Source organism: Rhinichthys klamathensis, unplaced genomic scaffold, assembly GCF_029890125.1.
Source record: "Rhinichthys klamathensis goyatoka isolate OS25496 unplaced genomic scaffold, OSU_Roscu_1.1 h1tg000293l_1, whole genome shotgun sequence".
Classification (NCBI taxonomy): Eukaryota; Metazoa; Chordata; class Actinopteri; order Cypriniformes; family Leuciscidae; genus Rhinichthys; species Rhinichthys klamathensis.
In genome coordinates, this window is record NW_026606812.1 from 355,001 (window position 1) to 373,934 (window position 18,934).

Genomic DNA, 18,934 nt, shown 5'->3' on the forward strand with positions numbered 1-18,934 from the left:
AATTACTCTTGCAGTCTTCTCTTTTAAAAAGAAATGAACTTTTATTAATTGATTTATTCATAAAATAAATGTATTAATGCAAGGATGCATTGAATTAATCAAAAGTGACAGTAAAGACATGTATAATGTTACAAAAATATATATATTACAAGTTGACAAGTAACTTTTTACTTAAAGGATCTTAAAAAAATGTATCACAGTTTACACAAAAATAGGAATGTGCAAAAAACTGTTTTCAACACTGATATGAAATGTTTCTTGAGCATCAGATCCTCATATTAGAGTGATTTCTGAAGGATCATGTGACACTGAAGACTGGAGTAATGATGCTGAAAATTCAGCTTTGATCACAGGAATAAATTACACTTTACTGTATATTCACATAGAAAACAGCTGATTTACATTAGAATAATATTTCACAATTTTTACTGTATTTTTAATCAAATAAATGCAGCCTTGGTGAGCAGAAGAAACTTCTTTAAAAACACAAAAGAATATTACCAATGGAAAATCTACTATCTATGGAAGCTTGTTTCCGCCACAGAATGAAAAATAAAAAAGGTAATTGCGACTTTTTTCTCACAATTCTGACTTTTTTCTCTTACAATTGCGAGTTTACATCTCGCAATTCAGAATTGCGAGATATAAAGTCAGAATTGCGTGATATAAAATTGCAATTGCGTGTTATAAAGTCAGAATTGCGAGATATAAAGTCAGAATTTATTGATATAAAGTCGCAATTGCAGGTTATAAAGTTAGAATTGATTGATATAAAGTCGCAATTGCGTGTTGTAAAGTCAAAATTGCGTGAAATAAAGTCGCAATTGCGTGTTATAAAGTCAGAATTGCGAGATATAAAGTCAGAATTGATTGATATAAAGTCGAAATTGCGTAATGTAAAGTGAGAATTGTGAGATATAAACTATTCTGAGGGGAAAGTAGTTAGTCTTTTTTTCCCTTAGAATTGGCCTGATAACTCACAATTGCGAGTTTATATCTCACAATTCTGAGAAAAGATGTCAGAATATCGAGATATAAACGCGCAATTATGTGTCATAAAGTCAGAATTGCGAGATGTAAACTCGCGATTGTGAGAAAAAAAGTCAGAATTGTGAGATAAAAAGTCGCAATTGTGTCTTCTTTTCTCGCAATTGCTACTTTATTTCTCATAATTGCAACTTTATATCTCGCAATTGCGACTTTATTTCTCATAATTGCGACTTTATATCTCGCAATTGCGACTTTATTTCTCATAATTGCGACTTTATATCTCGCAATTGCGACTTTATTTCTCAGAATTGCGACTTTATATCTCGCAATTGCGACTTTATTTCTCAGAATTGTGACGTAACATCTCGCAATTGCAACTTTATTTCTCATAATTGCGACTTTAAATCTCGCAATTGCGACTTTATTTCTCATAATTGCGACTTTACATCTCGCAATTGCGACTTTATTTCTCATAATTGCGACTTTACATCTCGCAATTGCGACTTTATTTCTCATAATTGCGACTTTACATCTCGCAATTTCGACTTTATTTCTCATAATTGCGACTTTACATCTCGCAATTGCAACTTTATTTCTCACAATTCTGACTTCATATCTCGCAATTGTGAGAATTTTGTTTTATTTATTTTTTATTCAGTGGCGGAAACAAGCTTCCATAACTATCAGATGTTTATCTAGGATATCTAAAGTGTTTTTTTTTTTTCATGTAGAGACATAAATATATTTATACACACACACACACACACACACATCAAAAACGAGCTCTCATCTTCCCCTGAAGGAGTCTCCCGGGAACGCACCTTTGCCATGGCTGACCTCCAGAGTCCAGGTGCAGTTTAATGAGTTGGGATAGAGTTCGGGGAAGCCGGGAGAGAGGATGATGCCCTCCGGACCGCGAACATCGCCTCCACACAGAGCTGTGGGAAGACATGAGAAACCTTGAATAACATCTGAAGCTTTACAGGAAGCAGAACTGCAGCTGTTCTCGCATCACTTCCAGCGCTCGCTCTTCTTCTGGTGTCTGCAGAGTTCAGCTCAGGGAATTCACTAACCTTCACCGGAAGTCCAAATACCACTGAAAGGTTAATGAGAGTAACGAGAAATCCCTCTACTTTGAGTTAGTTTCCACCTGCCCTTGTCTCCAGGAAAGGTCACGATCACTTTACTGTGTCTTTACTTTACGACTGAGTGCTACAAAACTCTCCGCCACGGGGGTTATGGATGATTGCATGGACATTGCTATCTAGTTTCAACTCTTCTGACTCGAATCCCTTCTTCAATGCAAGTTTTTTACACAAGCAGCTTTTTCAGAAATTCCCTTTCATGCAATAAAGCTGTTTGTGAATGTAAAAGGTCTGCAAAGTTTTAAAGATCAAAGTGCACGATAATAAAAGTTATCGTCTCCTAAAAGAAAGAAGTGATTCTGAACTGTTGAAACGAGTCGTCGGTAATTCAGTCTCACTTCCTGTTACAATCCTGTTACAATGTAACTAATTTGCATAATGCCAGCCTCTGGTCTTGATTGGCTGAACAGCGTCTCTAAGCCCCGCCCTCTAACACTAGTGTATCTGAGACTGGAAGAGTTTGGTTCGTGTTGTTCGTGTCGAGGAGACGCTGTTTTCTGAGATTGATACGGTGAAACCCACGCCATTGTTAATGTTCGTATCACTGTGATCAAGAGCTGAGATTCAGATATGCTAATGAGTGTTTGGTTTCTGACCAATCACAGCAGACTGGTCCGTCTGACCAATCAGAGCAGAGCAGCTCACAGAGAGGCGGAGTTTAGAGAGACTGAATCTTCGAGGTGATGAAATGAGGTGATGCTGCGATGTATATTAAGAGAAAATTAAAGTGTTTTTTGACTTGGATGCATGTAAACCTATTGTAGGAAACTCCAAAATAGCATTATGTACCTTTAAAATAGCATAAATGGGGAACTTTTATAGGGGAGAGTTACTGGTATTTGCACTATTATTTACCGCCCAAAAAAGCATGTCTTAAACCAGACACTAATTGTTAGCATTAAATGTTGGTCATTATGGAAATGGTCCAGCTGGGCAACAACATCAAAGTCGTGGGTTTGAATCGCAGGGAATGCATGAACTCATAAAAAATATAAAGCATCTATAAAGGATGCATAAATAATGATTTTGTGTGAATCAGTTGTGAAACCATTATAAAAATCTGCATTAAAAGCTATCATGTGTATGTTTGCATTTTTAGGTAAGAATGGTTTCAATTACACAATTAAGCAATTTGCAATTTGCACAGAAATTTGTGTTCGGAATGGCATGTAAATTACAGTTTTTTACAATCACTTTGTTACTATTTTCAGAACCTTGATGTCATTTTTCACAACTCTAGACACAAAACTCACAACCAATGATCAAAAAGCACATTTTTCAAAACTCTAACCCTTTTCTCAATTGCTTGGATACAATACACATAAAACTTAGATCATTTGTTCATTCAACAAAGATCACCTGTTCAATATGACACAACTTAACATCACAGTACTACTATTTCAAAAGGCAATTCACACATTACATTTCAAATGAGTGTTTATTCATTTCCTTACAATGATCTAACTATCAATTGATACAACTGCTCAAAATGATAAGTAACTGTTGCATTACTCTTAATGCATAGTTGTATGGAAACAGACACACAATCTTCCATGTTTACAGTAAATCATGAAAGTTTCAAGATAATGAGATTCATTGTCACCAATTAGCATGGCATGAACCAATTAGACTACAATATCCATGGATGTAGCCTAATATTTTATCATACTGTAATGCTTCATCAGACACTGTGTCTATGGTGCCAAATACTGTACCACCTTTTCAGACTATGTACAGTATTGACAGTACAGTACTGTATAGATGCAGGCCCTTGTAACTGCGTGTCCAATTCTGCCAATCACAGCAGAGCAGTGTCAGGCCTGGACTCGCCATGCCAAAGGTTTTTTCCAAGATGTCATTTTCCAACATCCATTGTGATGTAGATGAGAACCTGTGGCCAAATCCACAACACAGAGTTGATGACAGTGTAGAAGTACAGTAATCACTCCTGTTTAGTTTCTTACAGCAAGTTGAGGAACACTGCATTTGATGTTTTACAGTACTGTCTTTTCTTTTCTATTTCATAGCTAATTATTTTTGCTTTGATTCAAAAAACCATGTTGTGATTGTACTGTAGTGTTTTGCATCAATATATTACAAACTTTGTTCACAATGATTCCACTGTGTCTGTAATATTCTCTCTACTACTGCAGTACTTTTACAGAGATGTGTTTACTGTACATGTAGTACCATAATGAAACCTGTATCACCTATTTTGCTCTACAATATTTAATGATTGTACGAACAATGACACAGTGAAACTATCGGTTGCTTGTGTGTGGGTGATCTATAGTTGTGTTTCAATGGTATTTCACAGTTAATTTGTTTTTTGAACCAATGATTGTGCAAGTGCAAGATTTCTTTAAAGATGTGAATGCACAATGCAATGTTTTGAACATTAGACAGCCTGTGTTACAAGTGATTATCGTTTTGAGTTTTGTGTCTAGAGTTTTGAAAAATGACATCAAGGTTCTGAAAATAGTAGCAAAGTGATTGTAAAAAACTCTATCACACTGAACTGAATACGACAATTTATGTAGGAATGGTTTTAATAATGATTTCCAAAAATGTATTCTGGTTTGTTTCATAATGGCTGGCGCATTTTGTAAACTAGCTCATCAAATTTCACATAAATTTATATAAAATTTGTGTGCAGATGAATGAATAAATCATTTTGATTAAAAAAAAAAATGGGAACGCATGAACCCATTTTAAAAAATGCTTGGGACAAAAGCGTCTGCCAAATGCATAAATAATGAAAAGTACTTCATGTTCTTCACATTCTATTCTATTCAATATTTCAGATTTGTGTCCAAATAAAAGAGTGATTTTGGACACATTTTAAAACATTAACAAAACCGTCTGCTATATGTTGTGCAAACACAAAGAATGTTGAAGCGAAATTGCAGATGAACAAAAATTTGCATGCATTGGATAGACTCTTGATGATGTATATGTGCAATCAGCGAATCTGAAGCTCATGGCTCATTTCTAATTGTGTTTCTTCTGAACACAATCTGTCAATTGAAGAGCGACTCAAGTGTCTCAAGAAAGCGAAAGCTGCAATAGGCTGGGGGCATTATCTCGGCAGGGCTTAATTGATTGGGGCAAATATAGATTTTGAGTAATGGTCAAACCAAAGAAATAACATTTCAGTCTCATGCTAAGACTCGACTGTGAAAACTAGTAACAGCAAGAGACAACAACATGAGATGGGACAGAAAATCATTTTAAAACTGACCAAACATTTTAAGTGCTTGCATTCCAATTAACATTCTCTTACAGACGCAATTACAGAGACAAGCAATTTGTGTCCACACCAGACATGCGACAAAATCAATCACAAACCACAGCCAATCAGAAGAGAGTGTGGGCGGAGTCTCTCTGCAAGCGCACTGCACACGCAACCAAATCAATCACAAACCACAGCCAATCAGAAGAGAGTGTGGGCGGGGTCTCTCTGCAAGCGCACTGCACTCGCAACCAAATCAATCACAAACCACAGCCAATCAGAAGAGCGTGTGGGCGGAGTCTCTCTGCAAGCGCACTGCACACGCAACCAAATCAATCACAAACCACAGCCAATCAGAAGAGCTTGTGGGCGGAGTCTCTCTGCAAGCGCACTGCACTTACAACCAAATCAATCACAAACCACAGCCAATCAGAAGAGCTTGTGGGCGGAGTCTCTCTGCAAGCGCACTGCACACGCAACCAAATCAATCACAAACCACAGCCAATCAGAAGAGAGTGTGGGCGGAGTCTCTCTGCAAGCGCACTGCCCTCACAACCAAATCATTCACAAACCACAGCCAATCAGAAGAGCGTGTGGGCGGAGTCTCTCTGCAAACAAAAATGCAGGAATTCAAACTACACTGGACCATAGACAAAATAAAACTTTTCTTTTTTAAAAAACCAGGTGAAAACCACCCAAGCCATCTGCTATAATCAGTCACTCTTGCAGACAAAAGCCTGGCATGTGATCATTAATTCAAGCGCAGAGAGGAAGTGATGAAAACGTTGGCGTTCATTCAATTTTAGTTTCACGTCATTTTAGTTTCCACAGACTTATTTCGATCGCAAAAAAATGCACATCGGTACTTCCTCCTCAATTAACATAACATCATCCATCGTGCTTGAGTAAAGCAGACGACCTGTTTTGGTCCTTTTTTAGGGCTAAATGGTCGGTAAGGGCTTTTCTGTGATGCATAAGGGAACTCTCAAGTCATTAAGGGAAAATACTTAACAACAGCCTTAAAGGTGACATTATGCCCCTTTTCACAAGATGTAATATAAATCATAAATCTATGGCGTCCCCAGAATGTGTCTGTGAAATTTCAGCTCAGAATCCCCACAGATCATTTATTATAGCTCGTCAAATTTGCTTGTTTTTGTGTGTGAGCAAAAACACGCCGTTTTTGTGTGTGTCTCTTTAAATGCAAATGAGCTTTAGCTCCGCCTCCGTTCAGAAGAGGGCGGAGCTTCAGAGACTCCGGCAATAACAACACAGGCCGATCTCACTGATCCAGAATCAGGAGTAACAGCAGCGAGTGCAGCCTTACGGAGAGACTCAGGGAGAGCTTCACTTTTACACGTTTCTGAATGTTAGCGGAGACATTTCTGTAGTTGTTGTGGAGTTACACTGATCATCTCCTCATCATGTTGAACTCTTCCACAAGTGTCCACAGTTCCTGAGGTGTTTATAAGACAGCGCTGACATGTTCTGGTCAATAGTGTTCAGTGTCGTCTGTGCTCGACCACAGAACAGTTTCAGGCTTTGCTGGATCTTCTCCAGTGCGTTAGAACTGGTCTCTGTTGGCGCTCGCCGAACCCAATGTCGCTGGTGTGTGTGAACGTGCAGATTAAGGGCCGGGAATATTATAATAACATCCTCTTCTTACATCAGAATCTGATCGGCTTATTTTATAACATGCTTGCAGAGAAAGACTCACCAGAACAGAGTTACTGGGTTTCACTTTTCACGTTTTCTGTGTCGGTAGAAGCACCGGATTACAGCACTTACACACGGGAAAAGTCATATTTTCATGATATGTCCCCTTTAAAGTTTCTTAAGTGGACCCTTAGGTTTATTCTTGCAACGCATGTTTCACTAAAGTTACCCTTAACCTTATAACTTAGCGTTTTCTTAACTTAAGGGCTTTCATGCAACTTCAGAATTGAAGGAATGAAGGCATATTTCCTCAGAGACTTCACCTTTAATGATAATGAATGTCAGCGCCACTCCCTGTGAGACGATGAAAGAGTCTAGCGCCTCGGGCTTAACATCTGCCTAAATCTCTTTCTTTCTTTCCTCCCTCTGGCACTGTGAAGTACCCGAAATATTTCCTCCATATTCAGTTCATTCAGAATGACATGGATTCATTCAAATTTAATACGCCAAATGGGCCAGACATGCGATGAGCGCTCTTTTGGAAATAAGAACATTTTACAAGACTTGGTTAAAGTCAACAGAATGGACGGTTACACTTTATTTGGATAAATCACTAGAGTATTAGAGTATCAGTTTCATGCTGAAAGTGAACGAGATGTCTTGAGTCCTGAGCGTTAGTCAACAGTCTGGCAGCAAACTAAACATTTCTAAGAGGTTCTTCTGGTTTATAATTAACATTTTAGCTGATGATTATGTCTAATTGAATAGACGGAGACGCTTGTCAGTTCTCAGAGTGCCAAAACTGCTCATGAAAAGACAAAACTTTGAGAACTTTCACACACTTTTTAAGAACAGAACATTCTGTGACACGTCAGCCTCTATATAAATATATATGGACGGGAATGTAATGTAATCATTCTTTTGACACAATAGACAATAACAGGTGCTACATGTATAAACTAAACATTATCATTTTTTGCCAACATATATTTTATTTTATTGCATTTTATTTATTGCATTGCATTGATAATTGTTAATAATCCCTGTTTACTCCAGTAGCAATATAAAATTAAGTTAAAAAAATATTTTATTGTGCATTAAAGGTAAACGCACAGTTTCAGAACAAAACTCAAGGAAAACTTACCTGAACTTGTTTTATTTTATTGATTTTTTATTTTTTTTATATATATTTTTTTATTGTGCATTAAAGGTTAACGTACAGTTTAGTAAAGAAACAATGCAGACTTACTAACATTATTTTATTTTATCAAAATGCATTGCACTGATAACTGTTTAAATATTGTGCATTAATGCAAACATAGTTTCAAAAAGATAATGTAAACAATGTAAACTTACCTGAAATTATTTTTATTTTATTTTATTGCATTGCATTGATATGTATTTATTATTATTTTATACATGCATAAACTAAACAAAAACAATATCATTTTTGTCAACTTACATTCTAAATGTTCTGAATGAAACTTTAACTACATATTGTCATATGAACAACCAGTTTCGACAGAACTGTATTTATTTAGATCTGACGGCATTTCCTGCTGTGAGAGAAATTATGTTTTTGATGAGATTTGCAGTGTGAATTAAATATGATGAGAATTTTTATCCAGGCTCATACAATGAGGCTTTAATTAAAACGCTACAATAGTTGAATGTTGAATGAAAGAAGCGTTTACGGGTCTGATGAGAGGCCAGCTCACCGTCACACGTGGGCAGAGGATGGCTCCACCAGTGGTTCTTCTCACACACTAACTGGTCCTCGTGGCTCAGTCTGTATCCGGGCTCACAGCCGAACCACACCACCGACCCGATGGCCAAGTCCTGCCCGTAACGGATCCCGTTTACCGGAACACCGGGATCCAGACATGAATGAGTGTCCAGAGTGACGCCTGAAGCAAAGAGAATGCAAACGACAGATTATTTGACATCATTTAAAGTTAAAATAATAGTTAAAGAGATATTTTTAATAATAGTTAATAAAGTTTAAAAAAATGTATCATTTTATTTTATTGTGCATTAAAGGTAAATGTATTTGGTTTCAGAAAAAAAACAATGCAAACTTACTAAAATGGTTTTATTGTTATTTTATTGGAATGCATTGCACTGATAATTGTGTTTAAAATTATTTTATTTTTTAATAATCCTTGTTTACTCTGGCAATACTATAAAATTAAGTATAAAAATTAAATACAATTTTATTGTGCATTAAGGTAAACATACAGTTTCAAAAATAACCTAAACAATGTAAATTTACCTGAAATAATTTTAATTTAATTTAATTTAATTTAATTTAATTTAATTTAATTTAATTTCATTTCATTTCATTTCATTTCATTTCATTGCATTGCATTGCATTGCATTAAAGGTAAACATAAAAAAAGCTATGTAAACTTACCTTGAATTTATTTTATTTTATTGTTTTATATTATATTAATTATATTACATTATATTATTGCAATACATTGCATTGATTAAAGGATTTATCAATCCTTTTTTTGTTAATAATAATTGTTTACTCAGGTAGCAATATGAAATTAAATAAAAACTATTTTCGTCTTATTTTATAGCATTTATCGTTGAAAACAGCATTGCTGCAAACGGTCTGGAAATATGAAAGCAGTTTTTGTCAAGTCAATAAAGCACACTAAATCGCAAAAAAAAGGAAAGAAATGGAGAGAGTGAGACAGAATACTACAAAGAGAAATCCTCAAGCTGTTTGCTTGTGTGCAGAAACAGATACGATTCAGGTTGAAATATCATTTCTCAGGCAAAAGGCGCAGGGTTTATAAAGACGGCCGACTCACTTTCATAAAAGAGCTTAAAGCCACTGTTAGAGCGACTGTTATCGGTGGTGAAGAGAAGATACAGGAAGTTTCCGCTGCTGAACAGGAACTGAGGGACTTGGGTGCCATTTAGAGAGGCGATAAGAGGCGAGAGGAGATTAGGCCCATCGTGAACCTCCAGAAAGTCATAATTGAGTTCTGTCTGGAACCTGCCGGAAATAAAACAGATCAAAGAAAGGAGATATGTGAATGACACGGTGAAATGTGTTTCAATCCAGACACACAAACACAAACAGCTCATTAGCCACGGCTGACCAACTGTCGCTCGTTGACCGCCTCTGCTAACGAGGACCAGTGTTCACACTGTTTACCGCTTTGTGATGTGTGAACACACACAGATCTGCTGCCGTGAGCTTTTCAGGGAAGAGTTGAGCTAATAATGGAAATGCAGTCATTTACACATCCTCGTGTTGTTCCAAAACCGGTATTCTTTCTGTCATTCGAACATTAATTACAATAAAAACAAAAATGAATCAATAAAAGAGTCTAAAATAATCATGTAAGTTATTCTTATGAAGTTAGTCTTATGAAATCACGTTATCATTGCCTGATAAATAGAGCAAAAAATAGATGATGGACGGATGGAAGGATGGATAGAAAGACGGATAGAAGGATGGATGATGGATGGATAGAGACGGATGGCTGATGGATGATGGATAGACGGAAGGAAGGATGGATAGAAGGATGGATGATGAATGGATAGATAAACAGATGGAAGGATAGATGGATGGATAGAAGGATGGATGACGGATGGACGGATGGATGATGGATGGATGATGGATGGATGGATGGGTGAATGGATAGATGGATGGATGATGGATGATGGATTGATAGATGGATGATGGATAGATAGAAGGATGGATGGGTGATGGATGGATGATGGATGGATGGATTGATAGATGGATGATGGATTGATAGATGGATGATGGATAGATAGAAGGATGGATGGGTGATGGATGGATGATGGATGGATGGATTGATAGATGATGGATAGATAAAAGGATGGATGGATGATGGATGGATTGATAGATGGATGATGGATGGATGATGGATAGATAAAAGGATGGATGGATGATGGATGGATAGAAGGATGGGTGATGGATGGATGATGGATGGATTGATAGATGGATGGATGATGGATAGATAGAAGGATGATGGATGGATGATGGATGGACATATGGATGATGGATAGATAGAAGAATGATGGATGGATGATTGATTGATGGATGGACGGACGGATGGATGATGGATGGATGGGTGGATGGATGATGGATGGATGGGTGAATGGATGGATGGATGGATGATGGATGGATTGATAGATGGATGATGGATGGATGATGGATTGATAGATGGATGATGGATTGATAGATGGATGATGGATAGATAGATGGATGGATGATGGATGGATGGATTGATAGATGGATGATGGATAGATAAAAGGATGGATGGATTGATAGATTGATGATGGATGGATGATGGATAGATAGAAGGACGGATGGATGATGGATGGATAGAAGGATGGGTGATGGATGGATTGATAGATGGATGGATGATGGATAGAAGGATGGATGGACGATGAATAGATAGAAGGATGATGGATGGATGATGGATGGATGATGGATAGAAGGATGGGTGGATGATGGATAGATGGAAGGATGGATGGATTGATAGATGGATGATGGATAGATGAAAGGATGGATGGATTGATATATTGATGATGGATGGATGATGGATAGATAGAAGGATGGATGGATGGATGATGGATGGATAGACAGATGGATGGATGATGGATAGAAGGATGGATGGATGATCATATGATTTCAGAAGACTTAAATTTAAACAAGGCACTTTTATGATTTTTTTTATTTATTTTTTTTCGCCCACATTCCAAGTAATTAGATAGAAAAGAGCAGCCAGCACATTTGTCATTAGATCTCCTTTCATATTTTACAGAAGAAAGAAAGTGAAAAAAAAGAGCCGTAGAAACACGATCGAGTGTTCTGTGCATCTCGAGGCGTTCGCTCCCGGGAGTCAGTCGTATCAAACTCCAGATCTGATGCTATTTCAATGCGCTACTCAAGGGAAGCATGCAGTGCTAATGAAATGAAGTCAACCATTCGTAACAAGATATAGATTAATTCCATTTCCCTTTCACAGCGGCCTATGGATCAAGCCCGTCGATGTAACTGTGCCATCATTTATACAGACGCTAATGTTGAGCCGCTCTCGGTCTGAGCGCCATGACAAACACTATCTGGAAACATGTGAACTTTCCGGCATTCAGCTGAGGCTTACGATTCAATTACCTTTGACATTACACTTTATTAACTACACTCTAACAGCAGACCGAGACTTTATAAAAACTCACACCCAAAGGACACAGATAAAGATATATGAATATGTTGCTTCTGTAAGCGTGATATGCACTGAAACGATTTGTCATCGCAGAGAGCTGATGCCTCAGGGTGTTTCTATTGGATGGATGGACGGATGGATGGATGGGTGGATGGATGGATGGATGATGGATGGATGGTTGATGGACGGATGGATGGATGGACGGATGGATGAATGGATGGATGGTTGATGGACGGATGGACGAATGGATGGATGGATGATGGATGGATGGATGGATGGATGGATGATGGATGGATGGATGATGGATGGATGGTTGATGGACGGGTGGATGTATGGATGGATGATGAATGGATGGATGAATGGATGGTTGATGGACGGATGGATGGATGAATGGATGAATAGATGGATGGTTAATAGACAGATGGATGATGGACGGATAGATGGATTTATGGATGGTTGATGGATGGATGGATGGATGATGGATGAATGGATGGTTGATGGACGGATGGATGGATGGATGGATGGATGGATGGATGGATGATGGATGAATGGATGGTTGATGGACGGATGGATGGATGGATGGATGGATGATGGATGGATGGATAGATGATGGACGGATTGATGGATGGATGGATGATGGATGGATGGATGGATGGATGGTTGATGGATGGATTGATGGATGGATGGATGATGGATGAATGGATGGTTGATGGATGGATGGATGGATGGATGGATGATGGATGGATGGATGGTTGATGGACGGATTGATGGATGGATGGATGATGGATGGATGGATGGATGGATGATGGATGGATGGTGGATGGATGGATGGATGATGGATGGATGGTTGATGGTTGGATGGATGATGGATGAATGGATGATGGATGGATGGATGGATGGATGGATGGTTGATGGATGGATGGATGGATGGATGGATGATGGATGGATGGTTGATTGGCGGATTGATGGATGGATGGATGATGGATGGATGGATGGATGGATGATGGATGGATGGTTGATTGGCGGATTGATGGATGGATGGATGATGGATGGATGGATGATGGATGGATGGTTGATTGGCGGATTGATGGATGGATGGATGATGGATGGATGGATGATGGATGGATGGTTGATTGGCGGATTGATGGATGGATGGTTGATGGATGGATGGATGGATGGATGATGGATGGATGGTTGATTGGCGGATTGATGGATGGATGGATGATGGATGGATGGATGATGGATGGATGGATGATGGATGAATGGATGGTTGATGGACGGATTGATGGATGGATGGATGAATGGTTGATGGATGGATTAATGGATGGATGGATGGATGGATGGATGGATGGATGGATGATGGATGATGGATGGATGGATGGATGGATGGATGATGGATGGATGGATGGTTGATGGACGGATTGATGGATCGATGGATGATGGATGGATGGATGATGGATGAATGGATGGTTGATGGATGGATGGATGGATGGATGGATGATGGATGGATGGATGGTTGATGGACGGATTGATGGATGGATGGATGATGGATGGATGGATGATGGATGGATGGATGGTTGATGGATGGATGGATGATGGATGAATGGATAGTTGATGGATGGATGGATGGATGGATGGATGGATGGTTGATGGACGGATTGATGGATGGATGGATGATGGATGGATGGATGATGGATGGATGGATGGTTGATGGACGGATTGATGGATGGATGGATGGATGAATGGTTGATGGATGGATTAATGGATGGATGGATGGATGGATGGATGGATGGATGATGGATGGATGGATGGATGGATGGATGGATGGAAAGATGGATGGATGGATGGATGATGGATGAATGGTTGATGGATGGATTAATGGATGGATGGATGGATGGATGGATGGATGGATGATGGATGGATGGATGATAGATGGATGGATGGTTGATGGACGGATGGATGATGGATGGATGGATGGATGGTTGATGGATGGATTAATGGATGGATGGATGGATGGATGGATGGATGGACGGATGGATGGATGGATAGATGGATGGATGGATGGATGGATGGATGGATGGATGGATGGATGGATGGATAGATGGATGGATGGATAGATGGATGGATGGATGGATGGATGGATGGATGGATGGATGGATGGATGGATGATGGATGGACGGATGGATGGTTGATGGACGGATGGATGTGAACTTTCCCGCATTCAGCTGAGACTTCAATTCAATAACCTTTGACATTACTTTATTAACTCCACTCTAACCGCAGACTGAGACTTTATAAACACCCAGAGGACACGGACACAGATATATGAATATGATGCTTCTGTAAGCGTGATGTGATTTGTGTCGGTGGATAAAGCTGACGCCTCAGTGTGTGTGTATTCTCAGAGCGATCCAACAGACCTGTCAAAGCTGATCTTGATGGAGCGTCCCGCCTCGGCCTCGATGACCCACTCGCAGCTCAGGGAATCTTTGTAGTATCCGGGCCACCCCGGGGACAGAACCAGTCCCACCGGCGCCGTGAAGTGGCCTCCACACGGGGCTGACGGAACATTCACACACACACACACACACACCGGCAGAATGATTATCAGGACACTTCAATTCGGCAGAGAAACCTCCTCTTCTCGGCTAAAAATGATTTGGTAACACTACAATAAGCTTCATTAGTTAATACATTAACTCATGTTAACTAATGAACCTTATTATAAAGTGTTACCAATGATTTTTAAACAAACATTTTCGGCTTTTTTTTCAGAAAAATGTCTATATATTCTTAAATGGGTCATATGATGCTTTTCAAAAAATCATTATTTTAATATTTTGGGTGCAATAGAATATATTAATGTACTTGTAATTTTGTAATTGTTAAAAAAACACACTATATTTCACATTATTGCAGCACCTCTATTCCCAGTCTGTCTGAAATGCAGTGATGTCTACAAAGCCCCGCCTTCTGAAAAGCCAAGAGTGCTCTGATTGGCCAGCTGACTCAGTGCGTTGTGATTGGGCGAACACCGAGCGCGTGTCTGAACTGTAATGCCTCTAAAGCATTACACCTGATAAAGAAATGATAAACTTCTAAATTAGCATCATATTACACCTTTAAATATTGTGAAGAAAATTGGCAGATATTTTTTTCTTGTTTTAAGCATAAACTAATTTTTATGGAAAACAAGACTTAAAAACTTTGTACTTATCAAGAAAATCTATCTTGATTTAAGAATTGTTAGATATTTGTTACAGCACAGGATATTTGAGTTAGCTATACGGTTCTTTAGAGATTAAAAAGTTCTTAATTTAAAGATGCTGTAAGCAATTTTATAAGACGCACAAAACGCCTCTAACTACCTGACAGATATCACTGAGATAAGCGTCTGGAGAAATCACACCAGTCTCTGCAAAAAAGCAAGGAAAAAGCACAAGGCGGACGACCCACGCTTTTTCTTTAGCCAATCAGAAACACCCAGCAAACACAGAACGATCCCAGTTGGTTATTTTCTTTTAGGAACCAAATAAGAACATTTTCTGCAGGCAACGTCTGTTGTTCTGGGACCAAATAATTGTAAGCTGGGCACTTTCTGCATGTTTGCAAATTTGATTTTGCAAAGTAGGTTTTAATACGTGAAGAAAGTTGTCGTCTGTTAGCATAGTTAAGCTAACTGCTAGCACCCCCATTCATCTCTACAACAGTTGCACATGGTAATCAGCAAAAACATGACACTTTATAGGGCCAGTTTTGCAGAGGTCGTGTGATTTGAGTAGATAAAAAGGCAAGAAGTTTGCAAAACAGCTGCATAGCACCTTTAATCAATAAGCCACGGATGTCAATGTTTGACTATATGTCATAATACCCAACTTATTCATAACATATTCGTAAAACCCTTGTATTTTTCTACAAACTCATCGCTTACAGTGATTTTACCATGGTAAAGGGGGAAAACAGCTGATGGGTTTGACAACTTTTTAGCAGGCACGCTTTATAAATCAGACACATCCAAATCAATCACAAATCACAGCCAATCAGAAGAGAGTGTGGGCGGAGTGACTGAAATCACAGCCAATCAGAAGAGAGTGTGGGTGGAGTCTCTGTAAGCGCCCTGCACTTAATCAGGCACATAATAAAATTCATAAATATTACACCATTTTAACATTATCAAAAATAAATACTGAGTGACTGAAATCACAGCCAATCAGAAGAGAGTGTGGGCGGAGTGACTGAAATCACAGCCAATCAGAAGAGAGTGTAGGCGGAGTGACTGAAATCACAGCCAATCAGAAGAGAGTGTGGGCGGAGTGACTGAAATCACAGCCAATCAGAAGAGTGTGTGGGCGGAGTGACTGAAATCACAGCCAATCAGAAGAGAGTGTGGGCGGAGTGACTGAAATCACAGCCAATCAGAAGAGAGTGTGGGCGGAGTCTCTGCAAGCGCACTGTACTTAATCGGCACATAATAAAATTCATAAATATTACACCATTTTAACATTATCAAAAATAAATACTGAGTGACTGAAACAGTCTTTAGAATAGACATTTTTTCACAGTTTGAACATTTTTGTTTCCTTTAATTTATTTTCAATATCTGAGTTGAATATCATTGCTCTCCGTATGGCTATAAAGCTCACGAAAAATGATATTCAAACTCACGGTTGTTTAGGAAAAACTTTGACTAACATGAAAAATATCATTAGAGAAATGTGTTCCTACATTCTTTGGTGCATCAACTTTAATAAGAAGTGGAGCTAAAACCCACTTCCCTACGAGTGCAAGGCATGTAATTTAGATCAATCTTTCGGAAAAGGTTTCCTTCGCTCAGCTTTGATACATGTATTCCACAGACACATTTAAAGGGAGGCAAGCGCTTTGAAACCTACCTTCACACTTGGGGATCAAACCACTCCACATCACCTTTCCCGCCTCCAGCTCACACACAATAGTATCCGAGCCTTGCGTCTTTATGAAGCCCTCCTCACACACCACTGATATGGAGCTTCCCAGCTGGAAATTATTACCAAAGCGCTTGGCATTCATCGGCACTCCGGGGTCCGGGCACTCATTGTGTCCAAACGCTGAACAAATAACATCAAAGCACAGAGCTTGTTACTTACGACGTGACTTACTTAATGAAATGGAAGGGAACGAGCGCATACATAATGCAAAGCCAAACTGTAGAAAACAGAGGATTGTGGGTAAACACTAGGGTCTTGTACGCCGCACAGGCATTTGAGGATTATTTTGGCTGAGCTAATGCTATGATGTTCAGCGAACAGGATTAAGTTGTTTGATGCTGGTGGATAAATGGCTTATGAATTAAATCGAGGAAAATATGTCCTTCCATATGTCCTACTTGACGGCTGTTTCTGAATCAGATTGAAGACAACACTTCGCATGCCAACAATGTTGTTAGCAAAAACGAATTTGTTTAAGAGTATTAATTCTTCATAAAGCATCACAAACTCTTTTAGTTTAGGACAGCCTAAAAAGATTTTCTAAAACACCTAAAAAAGCATCCAAATTAATAAATAAATGTTGTTTTTCAGAGAAAAAAAGATGCATAAGGATTTAAATAAATAAATAGTGTTTTATTGTTATTTATGATAACTATATATATATAACAATATCAATTTCTTCAAATATTGTATTATTTTTCAGAAAAAATTTTAATGTTAAAAAAAAAAATCCTGAAAAAAAAAATCACACTGCAAAAATTATGTTTTTCCCTCAGATATTGAGTCTTGTTTTCTGAAAAATATATCAAACGAAGTGAGTTTATGCTGGAAACAAGAACAAATATCTGCCAATGGGGTCACAAAAAACACTTCATTCAAAGGGAAAACATTCTGGGCCCTATTTGAACGATCTCAGCGCATGGTCTACAGCGCACTTGTGCCCTTAGTGTGTGTGTGAATCCATTTTTGCTAGTTTAACGACGGGACAAATGGCCGGCGCTCCCGGCGCTGGTCTAAAAGGCTTGTTCCTATTAGCTTAATGAGTTTTGGGCGTAACATGAAATAAACCAGTCAGAGTCTCGCCGTGGCGGATTCGCTATTTACATGGCGGAAAGACTGAACGCGTCTCCAGAGAGGAACCGGCTCTGCTCGTGCGTGAGGTTAAAGCTGTGTGTGTGTGTGTGTGTGTGTGTGTGTGTGTGTGTGTGTGTGTGTGTGTGTGTGTGTGTGTGTGTGTGTGTGTGTGGTTAAAGAGACCATCTACGGTACAAGCCGGATTCCACCATATCTTTATCTACACAATATCAATCTTTTACATCGTAATCCTTGTGTGTGTAATAAGCAGAGTGTGTGTAATAAGCAGAGTGTGTGTGTAATAAGCAGAGTGTGTGTGTAATAAGCAGAGTGTGTGTGTAATAAGCAGAGTGTGTGTGTAATAAGCAGAGTGTGTGTGTAATAAGCAGAGTGTGTGTGTAATAAGCAGAGTGTGTGTGTAATAAGCAGAGTGTGTGTAATAAGCAGTGTGTGTGTGTAATAAGCAGAGTGTGTGTAATAAGCAGAGTGTGTGTAATAGGCAGAGTGTGTGTAATAAGCAGAGTGTGTGTGTAATAAGCAGAGTGTGTGTGTAATAAGCAGAGTGTGTGTGTAATAAGCAGAGTGTGTGTGTAATAAGCAGTGTGTGTGTGTAATAAGCAGAGTGTGTGTGTAATAAGCAGAGTGTGTGTGTAA

At 38.7% G+C, this 18,934-nt stretch overlaps 1 protein-coding gene across 4 annotated transcripts in view; it reads right to left on the reverse strand.

Moving 5' to 3' along the window:
• csmd3a (CUB and Sushi multiple domains 3a) overlaps window positions 1–18,934 on the reverse strand; it is a 423,029-nt gene that overhangs the window by 270,780 nt on the left and 133,315 nt on the right. For 3 of the 4 annotated variants that reach the window (XM_056269909.1, XM_056269910.1, XM_056269908.1), the window contains exons 15-19: window positions 17,132–17,326; window positions 14,660–14,798; window positions 9,846–10,033; window positions 8,742–8,930; window positions 1,812–1,928 (exon numbers count right to left, since the gene is read on the reverse strand). The exons of the other annotated variant lie outside the window; for it this stretch is intronic. In XM_056269909.1, the coding sequence (XP_056125884.1) occupies window positions 1,812–1,928; window positions 8,742–8,930; window positions 9,846–10,033; window positions 14,660–14,798; window positions 17,132–17,326 (828 nt within the window). The remainder of the gene's footprint in view (window positions 1–1,811; window positions 1,929–8,741; window positions 8,931–9,845; window positions 10,034–14,659; window positions 14,799–17,131; window positions 17,327–18,934) is intronic. 4 annotated transcript variants of the gene reach the window in all.